At 41.0% G+C, this 16,638-nt stretch overlaps 1 protein-coding gene across 2 annotated transcripts in view; it reads right to left on the bottom strand.

Annotated features, from left to right (window-relative positions):
• Positions 1–5,042: 5,042 nt before the first annotated feature.
• The window catches only part of sh3rf1 (SH3 domain containing ring finger 1), a 32,535-nt gene continuing 20,939 nt past the window's right edge, over positions 5,043–16,638 (bottom strand). For both annotated transcript variants that reach the window (XM_042416667.1, XM_042416668.1), the window contains exons 5-12: positions 16,038–16,343; positions 13,064–13,174; positions 11,062–11,189; positions 10,152–10,322; positions 9,209–9,492; positions 8,801–9,114; positions 7,996–8,345; positions 5,043–7,820 (exon numbers count right to left, since the gene is read on the bottom strand). In XM_042416667.1, the coding sequence (XP_042272601.1) occupies positions 7,652–7,820; positions 7,996–8,345; positions 8,801–9,114; positions 9,209–9,492; positions 10,152–10,322; positions 11,062–11,189; positions 13,064–13,174; positions 16,038–16,343 (1,833 nt within the window). In that variant the 3' untranslated portion in view covers positions 5,043–7,651. The remainder of the gene's footprint in view (positions 7,821–7,995; positions 8,346–8,800; positions 9,115–9,208; positions 9,493–10,151; positions 10,323–11,061; positions 11,190–13,063; positions 13,175–16,037; positions 16,344–16,638) is intronic.

The raw sequence follows: 16,638 nt of genomic DNA, 5'->3' as shown, positions 1-16,638 counted from the left end.
TGATTGGTTTATAGAAAAACAAAACAAACAAACAAACAAAAAACAAAACAAAAAATCTCACCCTAGACTATTTCCTAATCTTGTCTGTATTATATAACCTATCAACTCCCTTCTGATTTCCCTGAAGGTCTGTCTTGAGCTCAGTAGTGATTTTAAACTCCATCCCTGTCCTGTCTCATGTACCATATTTCTTAGTATTGACTAATATTTGTAAAATAGTTTTACATGTTTTTCCATATACTATACATCCATAATCAATAGTGGATCTCATTAGTGCCTGGTATACAGTATAATTAACAGTGATAGTGTTTATCAGCCCCCAGTCATAACCACATACATTCCTCATGAGGTTTAAAGCTTTCTTACATTATGTTTCTGGCACTCTCTCTCAAGGATGCCCGTATAGAAATAAGTCGATGTTAATCGGTCCTTTCTTTCTATTTTGTGAAAGCCTCTTGGTAGCCGAAGTACACATTAATATTTGTCTAAATGGAGTCACCATCATTATGTTTATTGTCACACCTGTGCTTTTGCTACTGTGACATGTCAAACTGTCTTCCATGAAAAAGACCTGTGGCAAAGTAAAACCTATATACATCCTTGTATGTGAATTTTTTTTGCAACAGTTTGGCTGAGGAAGCAAGAACCGCAAAGGTCATCAGAGTCAGTACAGAAAAATGTTTCTGTTACTGCTGTGGGATGTGTGTGCAGTACCAAATAGTGATTTTATTGTAGTTTATTAGCATCATCATATGAATGTCTTAATATCAGGGATAATATTTTCTGGGATATTTGTGTAAGACAACATTTATTTCACAGGAATAATTAGGCCACAACGAATTCTCTCTGAGTATTTTTTTTAGAAGATTTCCATTAATACTGACGTATGTTGACCAGATGGCCCTACACTGCACGCTGAAATAGCACATAGATTGTAAATTGTAAATTCATTATCCTTTTGCATCATGTGTCACTGCTCCCCATGGAAATACATCTCATGAAGAAAACAAAACTGTCACTGGTGTACAAAAAGAGGAGTAATGTTGAGAGTGGCCTTGACCTACACCTGGACCATCCATCAGAGAGACACACTCTGCAGGACTGGTCTGCTGAGGTTAAATCACATTCAGTCTAAGCCAGAGAGGACCTGTGATCCCTGAGCCATATGAGTCACATCTGTGCTGCAGCAGAGAAATACAGAGAACCAACAGCGTAATTTGCTTCAAATGTTATTACTCTTTACTGCAATGTTCATTAATATTAACTATGTTTGTTACAGAGAGAGAAATGTGGCCTCATTTATATTCAGATCACCTTCAGAGCACTGAGACATTATTCCCCACTTTCACACCCAACTGATCTAATGATTCTTGCCAACAGACCCGTACACACTCAGATGTGGATCTATGATCGTGTCCCTGCATCTACACATGCATTATATTAGCCCTAGTCCAATTCAGAGAAATCTAGTATTTCATTGCCTGATCAGTATTCAGTATTGAGGCTTAGGTCATGGGTCAATCCTATATGTTTTCATGGTGATGTGCACATATATTTTACTTCCTGTTTTGAATGTCCTGAACTTTGCACATGTAGCCTACTTTGCTTCACAGATGCACCTGTACTATTTTGACCACACTGATGCATTTTCTCCTCTTTAGAATAATCTACAAAAAGGATGATCTAGGAGAACTAATCAATGTAGGTCCCAAAATGAATTAAACTTATTTCAACTATTATGGATAAAAAATGAACAATTAACATGATCTAAAATGTCAATAACTGACATTTTTGGATTTGGTTCTTGTTGTAAAGTGGGAGCCTTCCTCTGAGTGTGACGGTGAACACACCCTGAGCTTAAACATTAACAATAAATTCTCGACCTTGACACTCAATTCCTGAACTCTAAATGGCAGCTATGAATATTTCACCTGCACTTTGTACACATAGGCTCTCCTATATGTAAACACATGCATCTAATTCAAATCCTCACCTTCAACACTCCTGTTAACCTATTTACAACTCAAAGACAGCAATGTTCTTACATCAAATTCAGCAGCATTTGTTTCATATTTGACCATAAGTGGCCAAAGAATATGAAACAAATGTGATCAAGTCAGACAGAAGAACTGAAATATAGATAAAGAAATGCACTCATTGGAGCTCAGGTCTCTTGTTTGTCATTGTGACGGCAGAAACATTACATGAACCAGGCTAACTTGGCTAAGGCGGCTAGCATACATCCATAAGCATGCCGCAGTGGTGTGGTGCACTGCCAAAAGACACTTGTCCATTATATTGTTTTTGTAGCAAAATACACTGTGACTATACATCTGAGACACAATTATTTATGTGGTGCAACATGATTATCTAACTTGTATTTCAACTTTTTAAGTGTAAAAAACAGATGATGAAAAATCTGGCATCATTCTCAACCTGTATATACATCTGTTGTCTCATTTATATTAAGAATCCCTCCTGATTTACAAACTTACTCAAAATGACACCAAAAATCATGTGTTTACACAGGATATTTTCATGTATTTTGTCATGTCGATGTTAGTCAAGAGCTACTGGTGATACTTGAGATTTCTTAAAGCCCTTTTCAAGTGGTGGTCTACTGCTGCTCACTGCACACAAGCCATTGTCCTGGGATTTAGCTCAGGGTGTTAAGTGACTGGTTGTCATCTGGATCAGCACCATCTATTGCGAGTTGAAAACCTGTCAACGCCTGTCAGGATTTTTATGGTCATTTTGAATTGATCTTGGTTTTGTGGCAAAATACGTGGATCTGAGAGGCGTAATAAGTGGTGCAACAGGATTATCTTATTTGCATATCCACTTTGACTTTTTAAGAATAAAACTGTGGTGGATGAAGCAGCAGCATACTGAAAAATATCACTAGGATAATTCTCAACATGTATTTACATCTACGGGATTATTTATATGAGGAAATCCTCCTGAGTTCTTTCTCCAAATGACAAAAAGCGTTTATGCAATTGTATCTTTTACTGTAAAATGTGCTACACATGCACTATTTCCTTTAGATTAAGCAGTTAAAAATGAGGTCCAAACCAACTAAACAGTGTATTTTTACTGATTCTTTTTCTCCAGGAAGGACATTTCATTCATTGCTTTATGGTGCCCATAGTGGAGTCAGTGCACATGACACAAAAGTAATTGTGCAGGCAAAGGTACGTAAGATCACAAACTGGAGGTCACTGCAACTATCAGTGTTAACAGCCTATGTTTTCATGTGGCCTTGCACGTACTATTGACTTTTAGCTCAAGACTTTTGTGCTGGATGTTAGTCCTGCAGCATAATGCTTGGTGACATTACAAGGTTGTGTAACAGGATCATCATATTAGCATTTCAATTAGTTTTCAAGTATGAAAACTGTAGTACTGGATGAAACAGCAGATACTGAAAAGAAGCACTGGATTATTTGTGTCAAAATTGGCTTATTTTTTGGCTAATATTTTTTATAATCACATTTCATTTATAATTTTTGGCATTTTGACAGAAAAATAAATTCAATGTTCTGTGGTGGTGTTTTTCTTTTTAAATACACTGAAAAAAGTTCTTGTTTTCCAGCTGTGGAAGATATTCACATCATTTGAAGTTTCCTTGTCTGTGTGGATATCTGATGCCTTTTTAACTAGATTGAGACAGACATAGCCTGTCACACAAATAACTGGTGGTTTAATTACACCTTGGTCAGGTTTGCAAATCAGATGCTGGTCAATTTTTTAAATGTATGCATTATTAAATTTTCAATTGGTGTCATCTATATATTTAATCATTTTATAGCTACAAATAAACATTCATTTTTCTCCTATCATAATTTTTTTTTGCTTGAAACAATATAACAATGTTTGACATTTAAAATGACTTAGCTTTGTGTGGTCTCACGCACTATCTTATGCCCTATATGTAGCATTATAGCTTCAGGGCATAAAAGGCATTATTTAAAGGTCAAATGCCATCTGAAACAGATTGTTTGCCTGCTTTTCTTCTGTTGGGTTTTCCACCTCCTACTCCTTGTCTCACAATTTTCATGGAGGTCAGTGTTCTTTTAAACAAATGGATGGTAGTCCAGACTACATGCCAGATGCTGTGTGAATTCAGGACCTGCAGTGGTACAATGGTAGTTTCTGCTTTCTTGCTATGTAGCGTGTCTGCTAGAGCAGTACAATGGTAAACGGATTAATTTGAATACTGTGTGCTTTACAATTTGACTCTCACTTGCCTAGTGATACACACTCACACAGCGCACTACGATGACAGGTGGTGTCTGATCATGGGGATTAGTTTGGTGTTCAGTGTCTTGCCCAAGAACACTTTGACATGTGGACAGGAGGAGCTGAGGATCGAACTGCCTTTTGTTGGTGAAGCTGCGGGTCTGAATTTTGTCTGGGTGCTTTGACCCCGTTATACTTGCCTGCAAGTCTAGGTTTTATTATTCCTGCTCAGTATAGTGTTGTGCCCATAAATTGGAATAACTCATTTCCATGGTAACCCATCCTCTGCAGGGAGCTGTGTGCAGCACAATGACCTCTCTGGGTGCTTGTCAGTTCCTGTCAGTGCTTCCCAGCTGAACACACTGGGAAGGTTCACCTCTCTTTGCAACACTCTGCTCCAATGCATGTCACAGGAGAAGAGGAAAGACTCCTCTACAGCATGAAATGTTTAATCCTAGAGTCACTGATGACCACATGTACTGTACTGTGCTGTACTCCAAACACATTTAACAACTGTCTCTGCTGAGTTAATTTATGTGTGTATACTTTCTGTCAAAATCAGAACCTGAGTTAGCTACTAATGCCATTCAAGCCCTGTGACAGAATAGGGAAGAAGGATCTCAGCAGGAACATGAGTTCTCAGTCCTGTCAAAAGCGGTCTATGTTTTTTCATAATACTTCTGCTTAGATGGTTCTGCCCAGGCTGCAAGTGTCAAACAAAATACAAAGTCACTGGAGAAAAAAAGAGGCAAAGAGAACATGACATTACTGTCATGAAACAATGAATTAGCCTGAGGAACTTATGGAAACCATTAGCTTTTATTGTTATAGAGATTTTTACAAAATGTGCTATTCCCTCAAATACTTCAGAATGTTTTTCACATAATAGACTTGTGCCAAATAGGTTGATTTCAGTTTCACCATTTTCAGACATACAACAGACTAACTACAGACAAAAAAAATCAAGTAAGTCACCTTGGCATGAGGAATATTGTGTTAAGTTAAATCAAGCAAACTTAAGTTGTCATGTGTTCAAAAACATGAAAGTTAAGTACCTATTGAAAGTAATGCTTCATGTTGAGTCTGAAACTGTGCAGCATATGCATGAAGAAGTCAGTATGATTAGAATTGTTATAGTGCATATGTCATGATAAATGTGTGTATCTGTGTTGTAGTAAGTCTGATGTGGATATTAAAGGCTTACCAGTGAAATGAAAAGACACTCAAGAGGAACATTTTAGCATAGAGCCTGAGGTTGGTGTGGTGATTGCCAAGACAACAATGCAACATCAGGTTAGTTCTACATAAGTACCAATTCAGAAAAGACAAAAGAAAAAAGGCCCTAACAGTGATTTGTACCATCATTTTCCACACGCTCTTCAAATTTCAAACAAACTACAACATATTCCAGCAGTCAGTTACACAGTGGTCCCCCTCAATCAACAACAAAACACTCACAAAGAGAAAAACAACTTGAAACTCTGGGTCAAATTCAGTCAGTAAATTCATTATCTAAGCCAAATATCAAATTTGGCACAATTCAGTGATTGAGTCAACTCGTAAGTGTTTAAATACCCCCCTCAGACATCATAGGACTTGCTGAAGAGCAGATGTATAAGTCACATTAACTGTTGTGGGGTCCACCGAGGCAGGAGGGGTCAGTCTATAGTGATACCTAATATTACCTTTACTTTGTACAATTTCCTTACTTTATCCAATGCATTTATGAGAATACATATGAAAAGAGGAATTATGTATTGACATATTTGATTTGACGAAAAACTAGTTTTCATTTTCATTGTATAACTGCTCAGTCTTTTTGTTTTGTGTTTAACAAGCACAAAAACTACAACCAAATCCCCTTCAATCACAAAGAAATCTTACAGTAATTCAAGTCAATACAACACTTTACATTAAAAACTTTGTATAGAGAAATGTACAACAAAACCCAACCACAAAAATAAAAAAATCAAGGGGGTCAAAGTGATTGATTTCTATAATAAAAACAACAACTTTTGAGACTTAACAGAATTACACTAAACACGTCTTCCTATGTAGTGACATAATGATATGTTACTTTAGGCAAACATTCTGTGCTTTAGCTAGCTGTGTTTTTATTGCCACAAGTCACATTAGGAACGAGTTTTAGTATATAAACGTTGAGAACCTGTTTGAAGGGTGACTGTGTCCTGTGTGCCTTACAGCGTGTCCAGGTTAGTTATATGACAGACTCTTTAAGAGCAGCAGGTCTCAGCCTCTGTGGAATTTGTAACAAACATAAATACACACTGAAAAAAAATCTTGTGAACTGATACTGAAATGTTATGTCGCTCCTGTGATGTAGAGCTACGTCTGGGTTTGGCTCTTGCCGAGGGGTTAGGAGAGCAGCTACTCTGGTCAGTAAATACATAGAAGGTACAAAGTAAGCCATACTTGACTGCAAAGTCTATTCTGGAGTGTGTTCTTCGCATATTAAAAAGGCAGAACCAAACAATCGTGCAACACGTCTATCGCCACATCGTCTCCTGCAGATGGCTTTGCTAATCACATGCAAATATTTGATCACTGCAGGTAACAGTCCTTAGCACTTCAGCCTCAGCCGCACCAGGAGAAAACAAATTGGAGGCCTGTGAATAGCTCACAGAAATATTCTGTGATGTGCAATGTTCACATGGCTGTGAAATGTAGCTAGAGTACTCAAATGTGCAATATGGCAGATCTCTCTTACGATCTTCAGGTTTAGGTAATGCCTTTGGAGCTGGGGAAGTGTCCTTTCTCCCACTATACCGCACAAGTGATGATGACACTGCTCATTTGTTCTGGTCTGCTGAATCTAATATACCTTTCTTATCTGCTGACAGTTTGAAATGATGGTAAAACAGAAAAATCAGCAGTCTAAGAGGGAAAAGTATATTTGATATGGTAGAATATGGCATAAGGCATGTGCCAGCTTAACCCCTTAATGTGTTGCACTACAAAAAGGCCAATCTATGAAATAAGTTAAAATGTGTAACATATCTATATCAATAGTTCATACTGGTTGTTTTAGGACTAATCATCTTTGTGTCCGTATGTACAATAAAGTGAGGAACAGTACAAGGCACACATTTAACAGCTGAATTGTTACAAAGATATAAATAACCAACAAAAAGGAAAAGTTCATGAGTCGTGTGCTCTCGTCTAACTCTGTCCACTGTGCTTCCATTGACAACATACGCTGTTCTTCTCTGCAGCTCTCTCTCATGTGCCACTATTGTTCTTTTTCAGTTACAAGAGCCACATCAGGCTCTGAAAAGTGTCCATCTGTCCCAGCAACCTTGCGAGAGCTGATCTGTTTGGTTTGTACGGTGGCTAGCAGCATTCAGCTGGGTCATGGTGGTGGTGACCATGCTTCGTTCTGGTGTGTGTATTAGATGCTGTCTACAAAGCTGCCAGGGAACAGTCCGGTCCTTCCGTTCCTCTGCAGCGTACCTTTGAACCAGCCGTCTTCCCTCTTCCTGTGAACAAACACAATGTCGCCCTCCTTAAGTTCCAGCTCAGCCTCGCTCTGGGGAGGATATGATACCACCACTCTGTACCTGGGGAAGACAGCCAGAGGCACATTCAGTGAATGATAGACACTCCAACAATGACAACTGATAAGTCAGAATACCTGTGATATAGTGTTACACTTTCTATGTAAAAGGCAGATAAGCAGGACAATCCCAAACAATGCCGTGGAACTGCGGATTTTGTAGATTTACATCAATGTACCTCTCACATATGATGGGCCGTGCATCATGCTGTTGAGATAAGAGAGAGGAGCACGGCTGGCGAGGAGGAGGAGCGATAGGAACACATCCGTCAAGGGGAGTGCTCTTCCGATGGGAGGAGTCTGAGACTGAGGAAGAGGAGGATGAAGAGGCAGAGGCAACAGCAGTAGCAGGTTCGGGCTCCAGGCAGCTGACAGAGCCAGAGGGAGGGGAGGTGTCAGGCCCCATGGCACCTTGTAGCGCCTCTCCAGCAGCAGCCTGTTCCGCCTCGAGGGTGGGAGAGGAGGGGGGTGAAGGACGAGACTTCTTCTTATTGGAGGACAACAGCTTCAGAAGACTTTTCTTTTCTCTCTGCAGCAACAAGACAGCATCATTTTTTTTATGTTAGAGAACTGCACCAACTCCTGAGGCAACGAGACGCAAATGATTTTCAGAAACCACAGACAGGTGTAATCTAGTGCCTGGAACTGTTTCTCCAGTACTGACACCAGTATAGTAGGAGAAATTCTTATTTCTTTCACAAACTGTCTTTGCATAATAATAACCTCTCCTTGTTGATTGTTACTGGTAAATCCTTTCAGTATGATTAGCATTCTAAAAAATGCCATCAGGAATCTCAGACACTAACAACTACTGCAAGGCATTTCAATCATCTAGCAAGCTGGTAAAATATGCTAGAAATACAGACAAAATCCCCATCATGATAAAACATGCAAACATCATTAGATATTTGCAAAAGCAATGGTTTAATGGATACAAAATCTAATTTCATTCATGGAAACTGATATTATCTCGACATTTCCAACCTTGATGTCCAGTCTGCAGGCGAGAGCTGTATTGTTAGATACGGGATTGAGAGCAGAGCTGTTTCCAGCACCAACAGGCACAGTGAGGACAGGTACAGGTCTCAAAGCATCACCCTCCAGGGATGCTGCACTGACATTGGGTGGGGTCAGGGATGCAGCGGCACAGCCCATTGCCACTCCGCCCCGGGTGCAGCCTTGAGCAGGGCAGGAGGGGGGCTGTGGGCACACTGCAAGGTGTGGGAGATAGGTTACCGGTGTTGCAGACTGGATGGGTGTCACTGCTGCTGTGGGCCGGTCCTGATTGTGACATGCAGCTGTAAATGAGATATAAACAATATTAGACATTTGAAACCCTTTTCCTACAAAAAATGCAACATTTAGTTACTGCTCTCTTTCCAGTGAACTTACCTGTCCGGACTGCATTGCGAGCCTGATTCACAGTCATCTGTGAGCTGACGTGCAGTGGGACTTTTGGCTGCTGGCCTGTGGCTGTTTGAGCTGCTGTTACCACAGCTGCAGGTTGGGAGCTGGCAGATACAGAGCTGGAGCACACAGCGAGGGGTTTGTTGAAGTCGGGCCCTGCAACAATGGCCCCAAGGGGAGCAGAGGAGGGGCTGACGATGGTGACTCCTCTGCCAGCCTGAGTGCACAGACTCAAGGGCACTTTGGCCTGGGTGCTCCCTGACACTGTCCTGAGGACAGAGGACATGAGGTGGGGTGAGACATAGCAGTCTGATTTAACAGGAAAACATCACAGCAACAGAACTCATTTTTTAATCTCATAAAATGTATTAAGACTTCATGTTAAAAAAAAGAGTCTATAGCCATGCTAGCGGTTCTGTGAGGCTCAAGCTAAATGCTAACATCAGTATGCTAACATGCTCACAATGATAATGCTAGCGTGTTGATGTTTAGTAGGTATAATATTTAACATGTTTACCATGTTGGTTTAGCATGTTAGCATGCAAACATTTGCCATTTACACAGCTGAGGCTAATGGGAATGTCATGAGTTTGGCACCAAAGTATTGGACAACATCAAAATTTGACCAGATGATGGCACTAGATGAAAAGTCACAAGATCAAATTTATTACAATTCATCCTCTGGGTACTGTGAATGTGTGTACCAAATCTCACAGCAATCCATCCAAATATTGTCAAGATATTTCAATAAATTGCTAAAAAATAAACCTCATGGTGGCACTAGAGGAAAAGTCAGGGGATCATGAATGTCTGTACCAAAGTTTGTGCCAATCCATCAAGTAGAAGTTGAGATATATCACAGTATATGTGAAAAAAAAAACACGTGTATGTGTGACTGAGTGTATGTTGACAATAATAAATGACTGACCTGCTGACTGGACTCATGTAGTTCCCAGGGAAGACTCCAATCTTGCCGGTGTGCATGGAGGTGCCCTTGAACCAGCCATCCTGACAGCGCTCCAGCACCAGAAACATCTCTCCCTTCCTTAGCTCCAGCTCATCCTCCTTACGGGGAGTATAGGGGAACATCGCCACATAGCTGGATCCGGAACAAACAGTAAACAAAGATGAGGCATTTCACAAACATATGGAGAATCGTCTCCCTTATGAAAATAAAAGCAGTTTGATGTTTCGAACAGCATGCCATTTGTTCTGGATTTCTCCTGCTGTCTAGCTGTAGATCTGTCATCATTTCCTCTGAGACCCTCCAGCAGAGACTGTGCCCTCTGACTCAGAGAATATTAACACTGGGGGACAAAACAATTTGCGGGTCATCTCTCTAAAGCAGAGCAAGAACAGGCCTGGAATGGCAGCCAAGAAGATAGGAGTCTCAGCTGGGATGTTTTCAGTCTGATTTTAATGTCGTCAGGGGGATGGGAACACGAATGCCTCAGAGTCTGACGTGCATGCACAAGCAGACACAGATGACGGCGGGAGGGTAGGCATGGGTGGATCTAATTCTTATCAGGTGTGTAGTGTCTTGGAGGAGTAATGAGGGGTAAGGGTGAGGGGGTCAAAAGTCAAGGGTGACAGAGAGGATCTCCAATGGGACCCAGGAGACTGTTACCCACAGGTTTTAACCCTTTCACCTGTGCACAAGCTCACACTTTGCAGCCTCACACTGACAGCTGAGGGGTCACAGACGGGCGAGGCCTTCCCCTCTGAACCGAGCATGTGCATTAAAGCCCTGGGCCATTGGTGTGCAAACTGCTTCTGACATTTCACTGCACATTTAAGAAGACTGCATATTTTTGTGTGGGACTGTTTTTATAACTCACACTGTGGGTCTTTGTCTCCCACTTTGGTCGCTTATGCTGGGGGAGGGTCTCTGTCCGGCAGCCAATGAATATGCTGCTCCACAGACAGAGGACTGTGGGGGAGGAGGTGGGGGTGGTGGGAGAGCATCCTGTAAAAGAAGAATAGAAAATCATATCAGTAGCTGGAAAGTATCAAATATTTAATTACTTAATTTGACGACAATTCATCATTTACTTCCTCTCAGTATGTAGCAGAAAGACAAAAACAAGTAACGTGAGCCTAAAAAAAACAGAGAGTGTATGTTGCGTAAGAGGAGAAACCAGTTTGTTTACGAGCAACAAAGAGGGAAAGAGTATGAGAGATCATCTGTCATCTGGGTTATTCCCTCCAGTTTGCCGATACCAAGGGAGAGTCAGGCTTGGCAGATACTACGGTCTTGTCCCTGACTTCCCCTTGCAAACGAGAATCTCCTATTCTGCTTGTTTGTTTGTTGCTAGGAGACCACATAGCTAGATGTTAAATCCATTGCAGTATTTAATTGGGACCATATGAAATGAAAAACAGGTCTGTAGACACACTTCAGAAGAACCCTCAAACAAACCATGAGTGGATTCATCTCGACTCACTTGTTTTGCCTTGTTGAATGTCTGTAATGTCAAAAGTGACTCAAGCTTTTGACATGACGCCACATTTTCCTTGTATCCTTTGTGTACTTCTAGGTTGTTTCTTCTGTTATTTCACAGAGCAGGATTAAAACTAAGTAACAAACTTGCTCAATCAACACAGAGCACATGAAAACATAAAACTTTTTTTTTTTTGAAATTGTGAAAAACTGAAAGCCCAAATAGGCACAGTGCGTTAGGATGACAGTGAAACCAACTCCTACACCTATGAGCAAGACAAGTCTTCAAAAGCTCAACATTGCCAGCACTGAGCAGCAGAGTAATAGCTTCCATGACACCATGGGGGAGGAGAGTGGCACTCAGACAGCCCTGCGGTATGTGTATAGGCCGATGTGTACGTGTGAGTGTCAATGTGCGTTTCAGTTCACTGCTGACGCTTGAGCTGAGATAATTAGGTTGCCTGCAGGCTAGAGAAATCATCTGTACAAAAACATCATGTAGAGTTCCCAAGTGAAGCGGAGAGCTCAACCTTTTGTGTACACATTCCTGCTCATTCAGAAACTCCACATGCCAGAGCATACACATAGACAGACAGGAAGTGTACGTGCTGTTTTGAGTAGACTGAAGGGATTGCTTGACATTTTTAGTTGTACTTATTTTTCCTCAGCATTAACTGTAAGAAACATATTAACAGGTGAACTTAAAAGATTACAAGGTGTCACTACTCTTATAGAGTTTGTTGATAAAACGCGGAACAATAAAGCTACTGTATCTTATTTGACATAGAATCCAGATTAACAGTTTCTCATTTTAACAGCCTGAAGTAACAATGTTACTTGTTGGCAGTTTATGCAAAGTGAGGAAGAAGATCTTCTCATCTCAAATAACTCATCTTCTCAGGGAAAAGCAAAACTCTTGAAGGTAACATTACTATGTGCGTCGGCTCATTCAAGCCCATATTTATGTACAATGGAAACATTTTATACCATTTTATGCATAGTATAAAATAGTGTCCTTTTATACAATTTTATGCAAACATGTTCAACCCTAATATCTATTCCATGCAGTATGGTATAGAAATGCAACAAGGTTTTGCATTGATCACATAAAAGTGTATTAAATGAATGCTATCAATACTACCAAATGACAAATGCACATCAACACATGAATGTATAACATAATATATAATTGTCTGAACTAAACAATGTGCAAATTGTCTCAACTGTCAAAAAACTTACTTTGAAAATACAAATGCATTTTCTTTGGCTTGAGCCACAGTAACATTCCAGATAAAGCAACGTACTAACTTGAATCCATTACTGAAACAATATTTGTTGTTTTTTTAGTTGCTTTGGCCGATAGGTTCGTGAGATTCAGACCTGTAGAAGATTCCACCTACCACAGGGATGGGTGTGTAGCTCGTCTCAGAGGGAAATGTGAAGACCGTTGCTGTAGTAACAGGACTACTCGGGGGTGGGGTCACGATTAGTCCAGTTGTGCAAATGTGTACCTGTCAACATAAATAAGCCCACTGAATCCAATGTAGTGGAAAAGCTCTACTCACTCATGAAAAATATGAAATGTGCTGAAGTAAACACTTCATGATTGTAATCAATCAGGACATTCATAACTATATTATGGTATTTTAGAGCACAACATACCACAATTTCATCTTAAAAACACTATCCCATTCTGTCACACTGTGTGAAAATGACTCTCACTGAACAGTGACGCAAACATGTGGCTTTGTATCTAAGTGACTTAGCCATAACCTCATTGGTCGTCTAACGATCTGATTGGCAAACTGAAATCAGGTGACCATCCGGCAGGACATTTCATTGGGCGAGTAAAGAGAGGTGGTTTTCCCGGCCAGTCATCCACGTGAGTCATGGTAGTGTCTTGGTAACAAGGCTATACTGTTGGACACACAATATCTCCCTGTAGCCTGTGGTCTCTCTCTATGCATGACTGCTCCAGACAGAAGCCGCCTCTTAAGGTGAACCGTTCAGAAAGCAGACCAACCCCAGACTCTGTCTTCACTGCTTCCTTATCTATTGTGCAATGTGGTGTGCCAAAGGAAAGCAGAATGTAACAGTGTGCTCAAAAGTGACACTGTTAGTGACATGTCTGTGTATGCCTTCATTGTATACATCGTTATAAATAACACTACGCTAAAGGTCAAGTATGTTGCATTAAAAGAAAATCATTTTCTTTATGAAGAATGTCATCAGCAGCAGCCCTTTTTTGTTCCTTGACAATTTTTCCTCATCTTGTCTCGTACATTTGTGGATGGGAGGAGTGTTCATTTTCAAGACAGACTCTCAGCCCCCTAGGCAACTAGGGCTTACCTTTGTTGTCATTGTGTCTGAGTGTTGGAAGGAGAGAAGATGAGTAGAGGTGAAAGGGAGGGAGAGAAGAGCAAAGAGCCTGTGCATACAGTGCCTGGAGTGTCTTTCTATTGTGTTTTTATTTAACACAGTGATCTGTAAATCAAACATATTGTTGTCACCAAGGAGGATCACTTTACAGGCATGCATAAAGGTTTCTTTTATTCTAAAAGTATCCTGATAATGATTGATGGGAAAAAGCCAAGTCTGGAGTCATTAAAAACATGATTACAGCTTCCGCATGGTAGGTCTTTGATGAAATATAAATCATATCATCGTATCTACATGAAAATGTTTTGGGTTTTAAAAAAAAAAGACAGAGGGTTCTCAAGATCCACTTTACTGTAGGCACAAACTCTCTCCGTCTCCTACACACAAAAGAAACACATTAACATGCAGACTGTAGATGAAACATTAATGACTGAGCTTAACGGGGAGTTTTGGAGCACAGCATTTCAGGAAGTCTGGTATAACCAGACAGCACGGAAGGTATGTTCAAGAGAAAAAATGAACAAAAAAGCAAAAAATAATACAAAAGCAGAGTTAGCTACCAGCCAAACCATCAGAATATTGTCAAACCACTTGTCCTTACTGTCTTTATACAGTGTAGACAAAGTAAATAGCCAGCTGACATTTAAAAAAAAGATAACTTTGAAATCATGAAAAAGATCACCTTCACCTGATTATGTAATTCTATAGTTTACTGATTATTATTCTTTACCTATTTTAAATGGACTCAGAGAGCCTCAGACAAAGACAAATGACACTTGTCCTGTCCACGTGCATGTCTGTTCCTCTGACTGTCTAGCACCAAGTCAAAGCCTTCAGTCTCCAGCGGCTGGCAACCATAAAGCAGCTGTGAGTTGCTGTCATGTCGGGGTTGATGTGGAAACCTTGAGGGCTAAGCTGGAGTCGTTTTTGCGGACGAGTGGAGTCACGCATCCATGATTTCAAACGCTTGGATGGAGCAATGGCCTGTTTGGTATGATGGGGAAAAGGGAAGTTGGCCTAATTGCTGACAGAAGGAGAGTGGGGCCTTTGAAGAGCAACAAACATCTTGTGAAAACAAAAAGAGCTGAAGCTGGACTTTTTGTTTTCCATGATTTGTGTAATACATTGTTCTTTTTTCAGTTATGCAATTAAACACCACTGAACGGGATATTGACACGTCAGATGGTTTAGAGAGTCATCTCGTCCAGTACACTGGATTTAAGAATGCCACATTAAAGCCCTTTTCACACATGCACTGCAACCCTGAAATTTTCCAGACATTATCTGGAGGAGTTGTATATGTAAACGCAAATGTCCAAATCAGTCGGCCCCTACATGAAACGGACTTTACCGTGCCAGCTCCCTCGTACAAAGTCTATGTAATGGCTGATTGAACCCATGTGTGAATACAGCAGGTAATTTTCCAGAGAATTCACGGCGAGCAAATGGGTGCGCTGATGACGTTTCTATCATGTGGCTGGCACTGGATAAACACAGCAGGCAAGCTAAGCTGTGTTGTTTTGACTGGGCCATAACGCTCCGCTGTGAAGCTAGCGCCAATGGGAGAGAGGACTTCCTGTGATTTCTCGTAAAATAAAAGCTGTTTTATTTCCAGTAATAAGCTTAAAAATGCTGAATTACAACCGCAGCCTACTTTTTACGTCATGTCCTGCCTTCTGCAACCCTCGCCTAAACCAAATGTTGTATTTCCAGTAGGTGAGAAGACATTGTCTGGAGTTCATCTGTGAAAACAGCTTAAGCGGCCAATAAGCATCATAGTGAGGGTACATAGTAATGTTGTAAGTGCTGCATGTTTCTCAGTTTTGTGTTCAGTACATAGACGAATGTGGCCCCATTGTGAAGTGTGAAGAAGGACACATGTTGTAAATGGTTAAATGGAGCTTATGTTCCATGCTTTTGTATATGAATTTTATGATTTTAGTCAACATATCTAGAGGGGACCTCCATCTCCTCCCTTCCTGTGGAGTATCTTACCTGTGAAGGTGCGCTGCAGGAAAGCCCCCCACTGATCTCCCCGATTCGAGCAGCTGCTGTGGGGTTGCTGGAGCTGATGAGGACTGGGCCGCTAATCTCCATGGAGTGGCGCTGGGGGGGAGGAGCTAGCATGGGTTTGTGGGACATGGTGAGAGAGGTGAAGGAATGTCGCTTCTTGCTGTTCTTCTTCTCCCCTGCCCGCTGGGCACCATTGCTCTGGGGCCCTGAGGAGGCCCCCTCACCAGAGTCTCCGCTGGAGTCTGACGGCTTGTCCAACTCTATAAGCTGACGAGCTGCCGAGTTGAACTAGGAGAGAGAGAAAGGGGCAGGGGGTAATTGAGAGAGTAGTAAGGTGGAAATAACAGATAGAGGGGAAGGAGTGACAGAGCTAGGAGTATTAGAGTGATCATGAAAACTGTCACTCTCCATCTTTATCTGTCTTTATCTAGTCTGTAGAGATGGTGAGCAGCAGAATGACCTATCAGGTCTTAACACGGAACATATTACTCTGAGGGAGGGTATGAGATGGCAGGCTTTGTGACCCTTTCAGGCACTGTCATGTGTGACTGTAAGTAAAAATCAAAGAGATTTCAGTTAATCA

The sequence above is a fragment of the Thunnus maccoyii genome, chromosome 7 (assembly GCF_910596095.1).
Source record: "Thunnus maccoyii chromosome 7, fThuMac1.1, whole genome shotgun sequence".
Classification (NCBI taxonomy): Eukaryota; Metazoa; Chordata; class Actinopteri; order Scombriformes; family Scombridae; genus Thunnus; species Thunnus maccoyii.
This window is presented reverse-complemented; position numbering and strand designations above follow the sequence as displayed.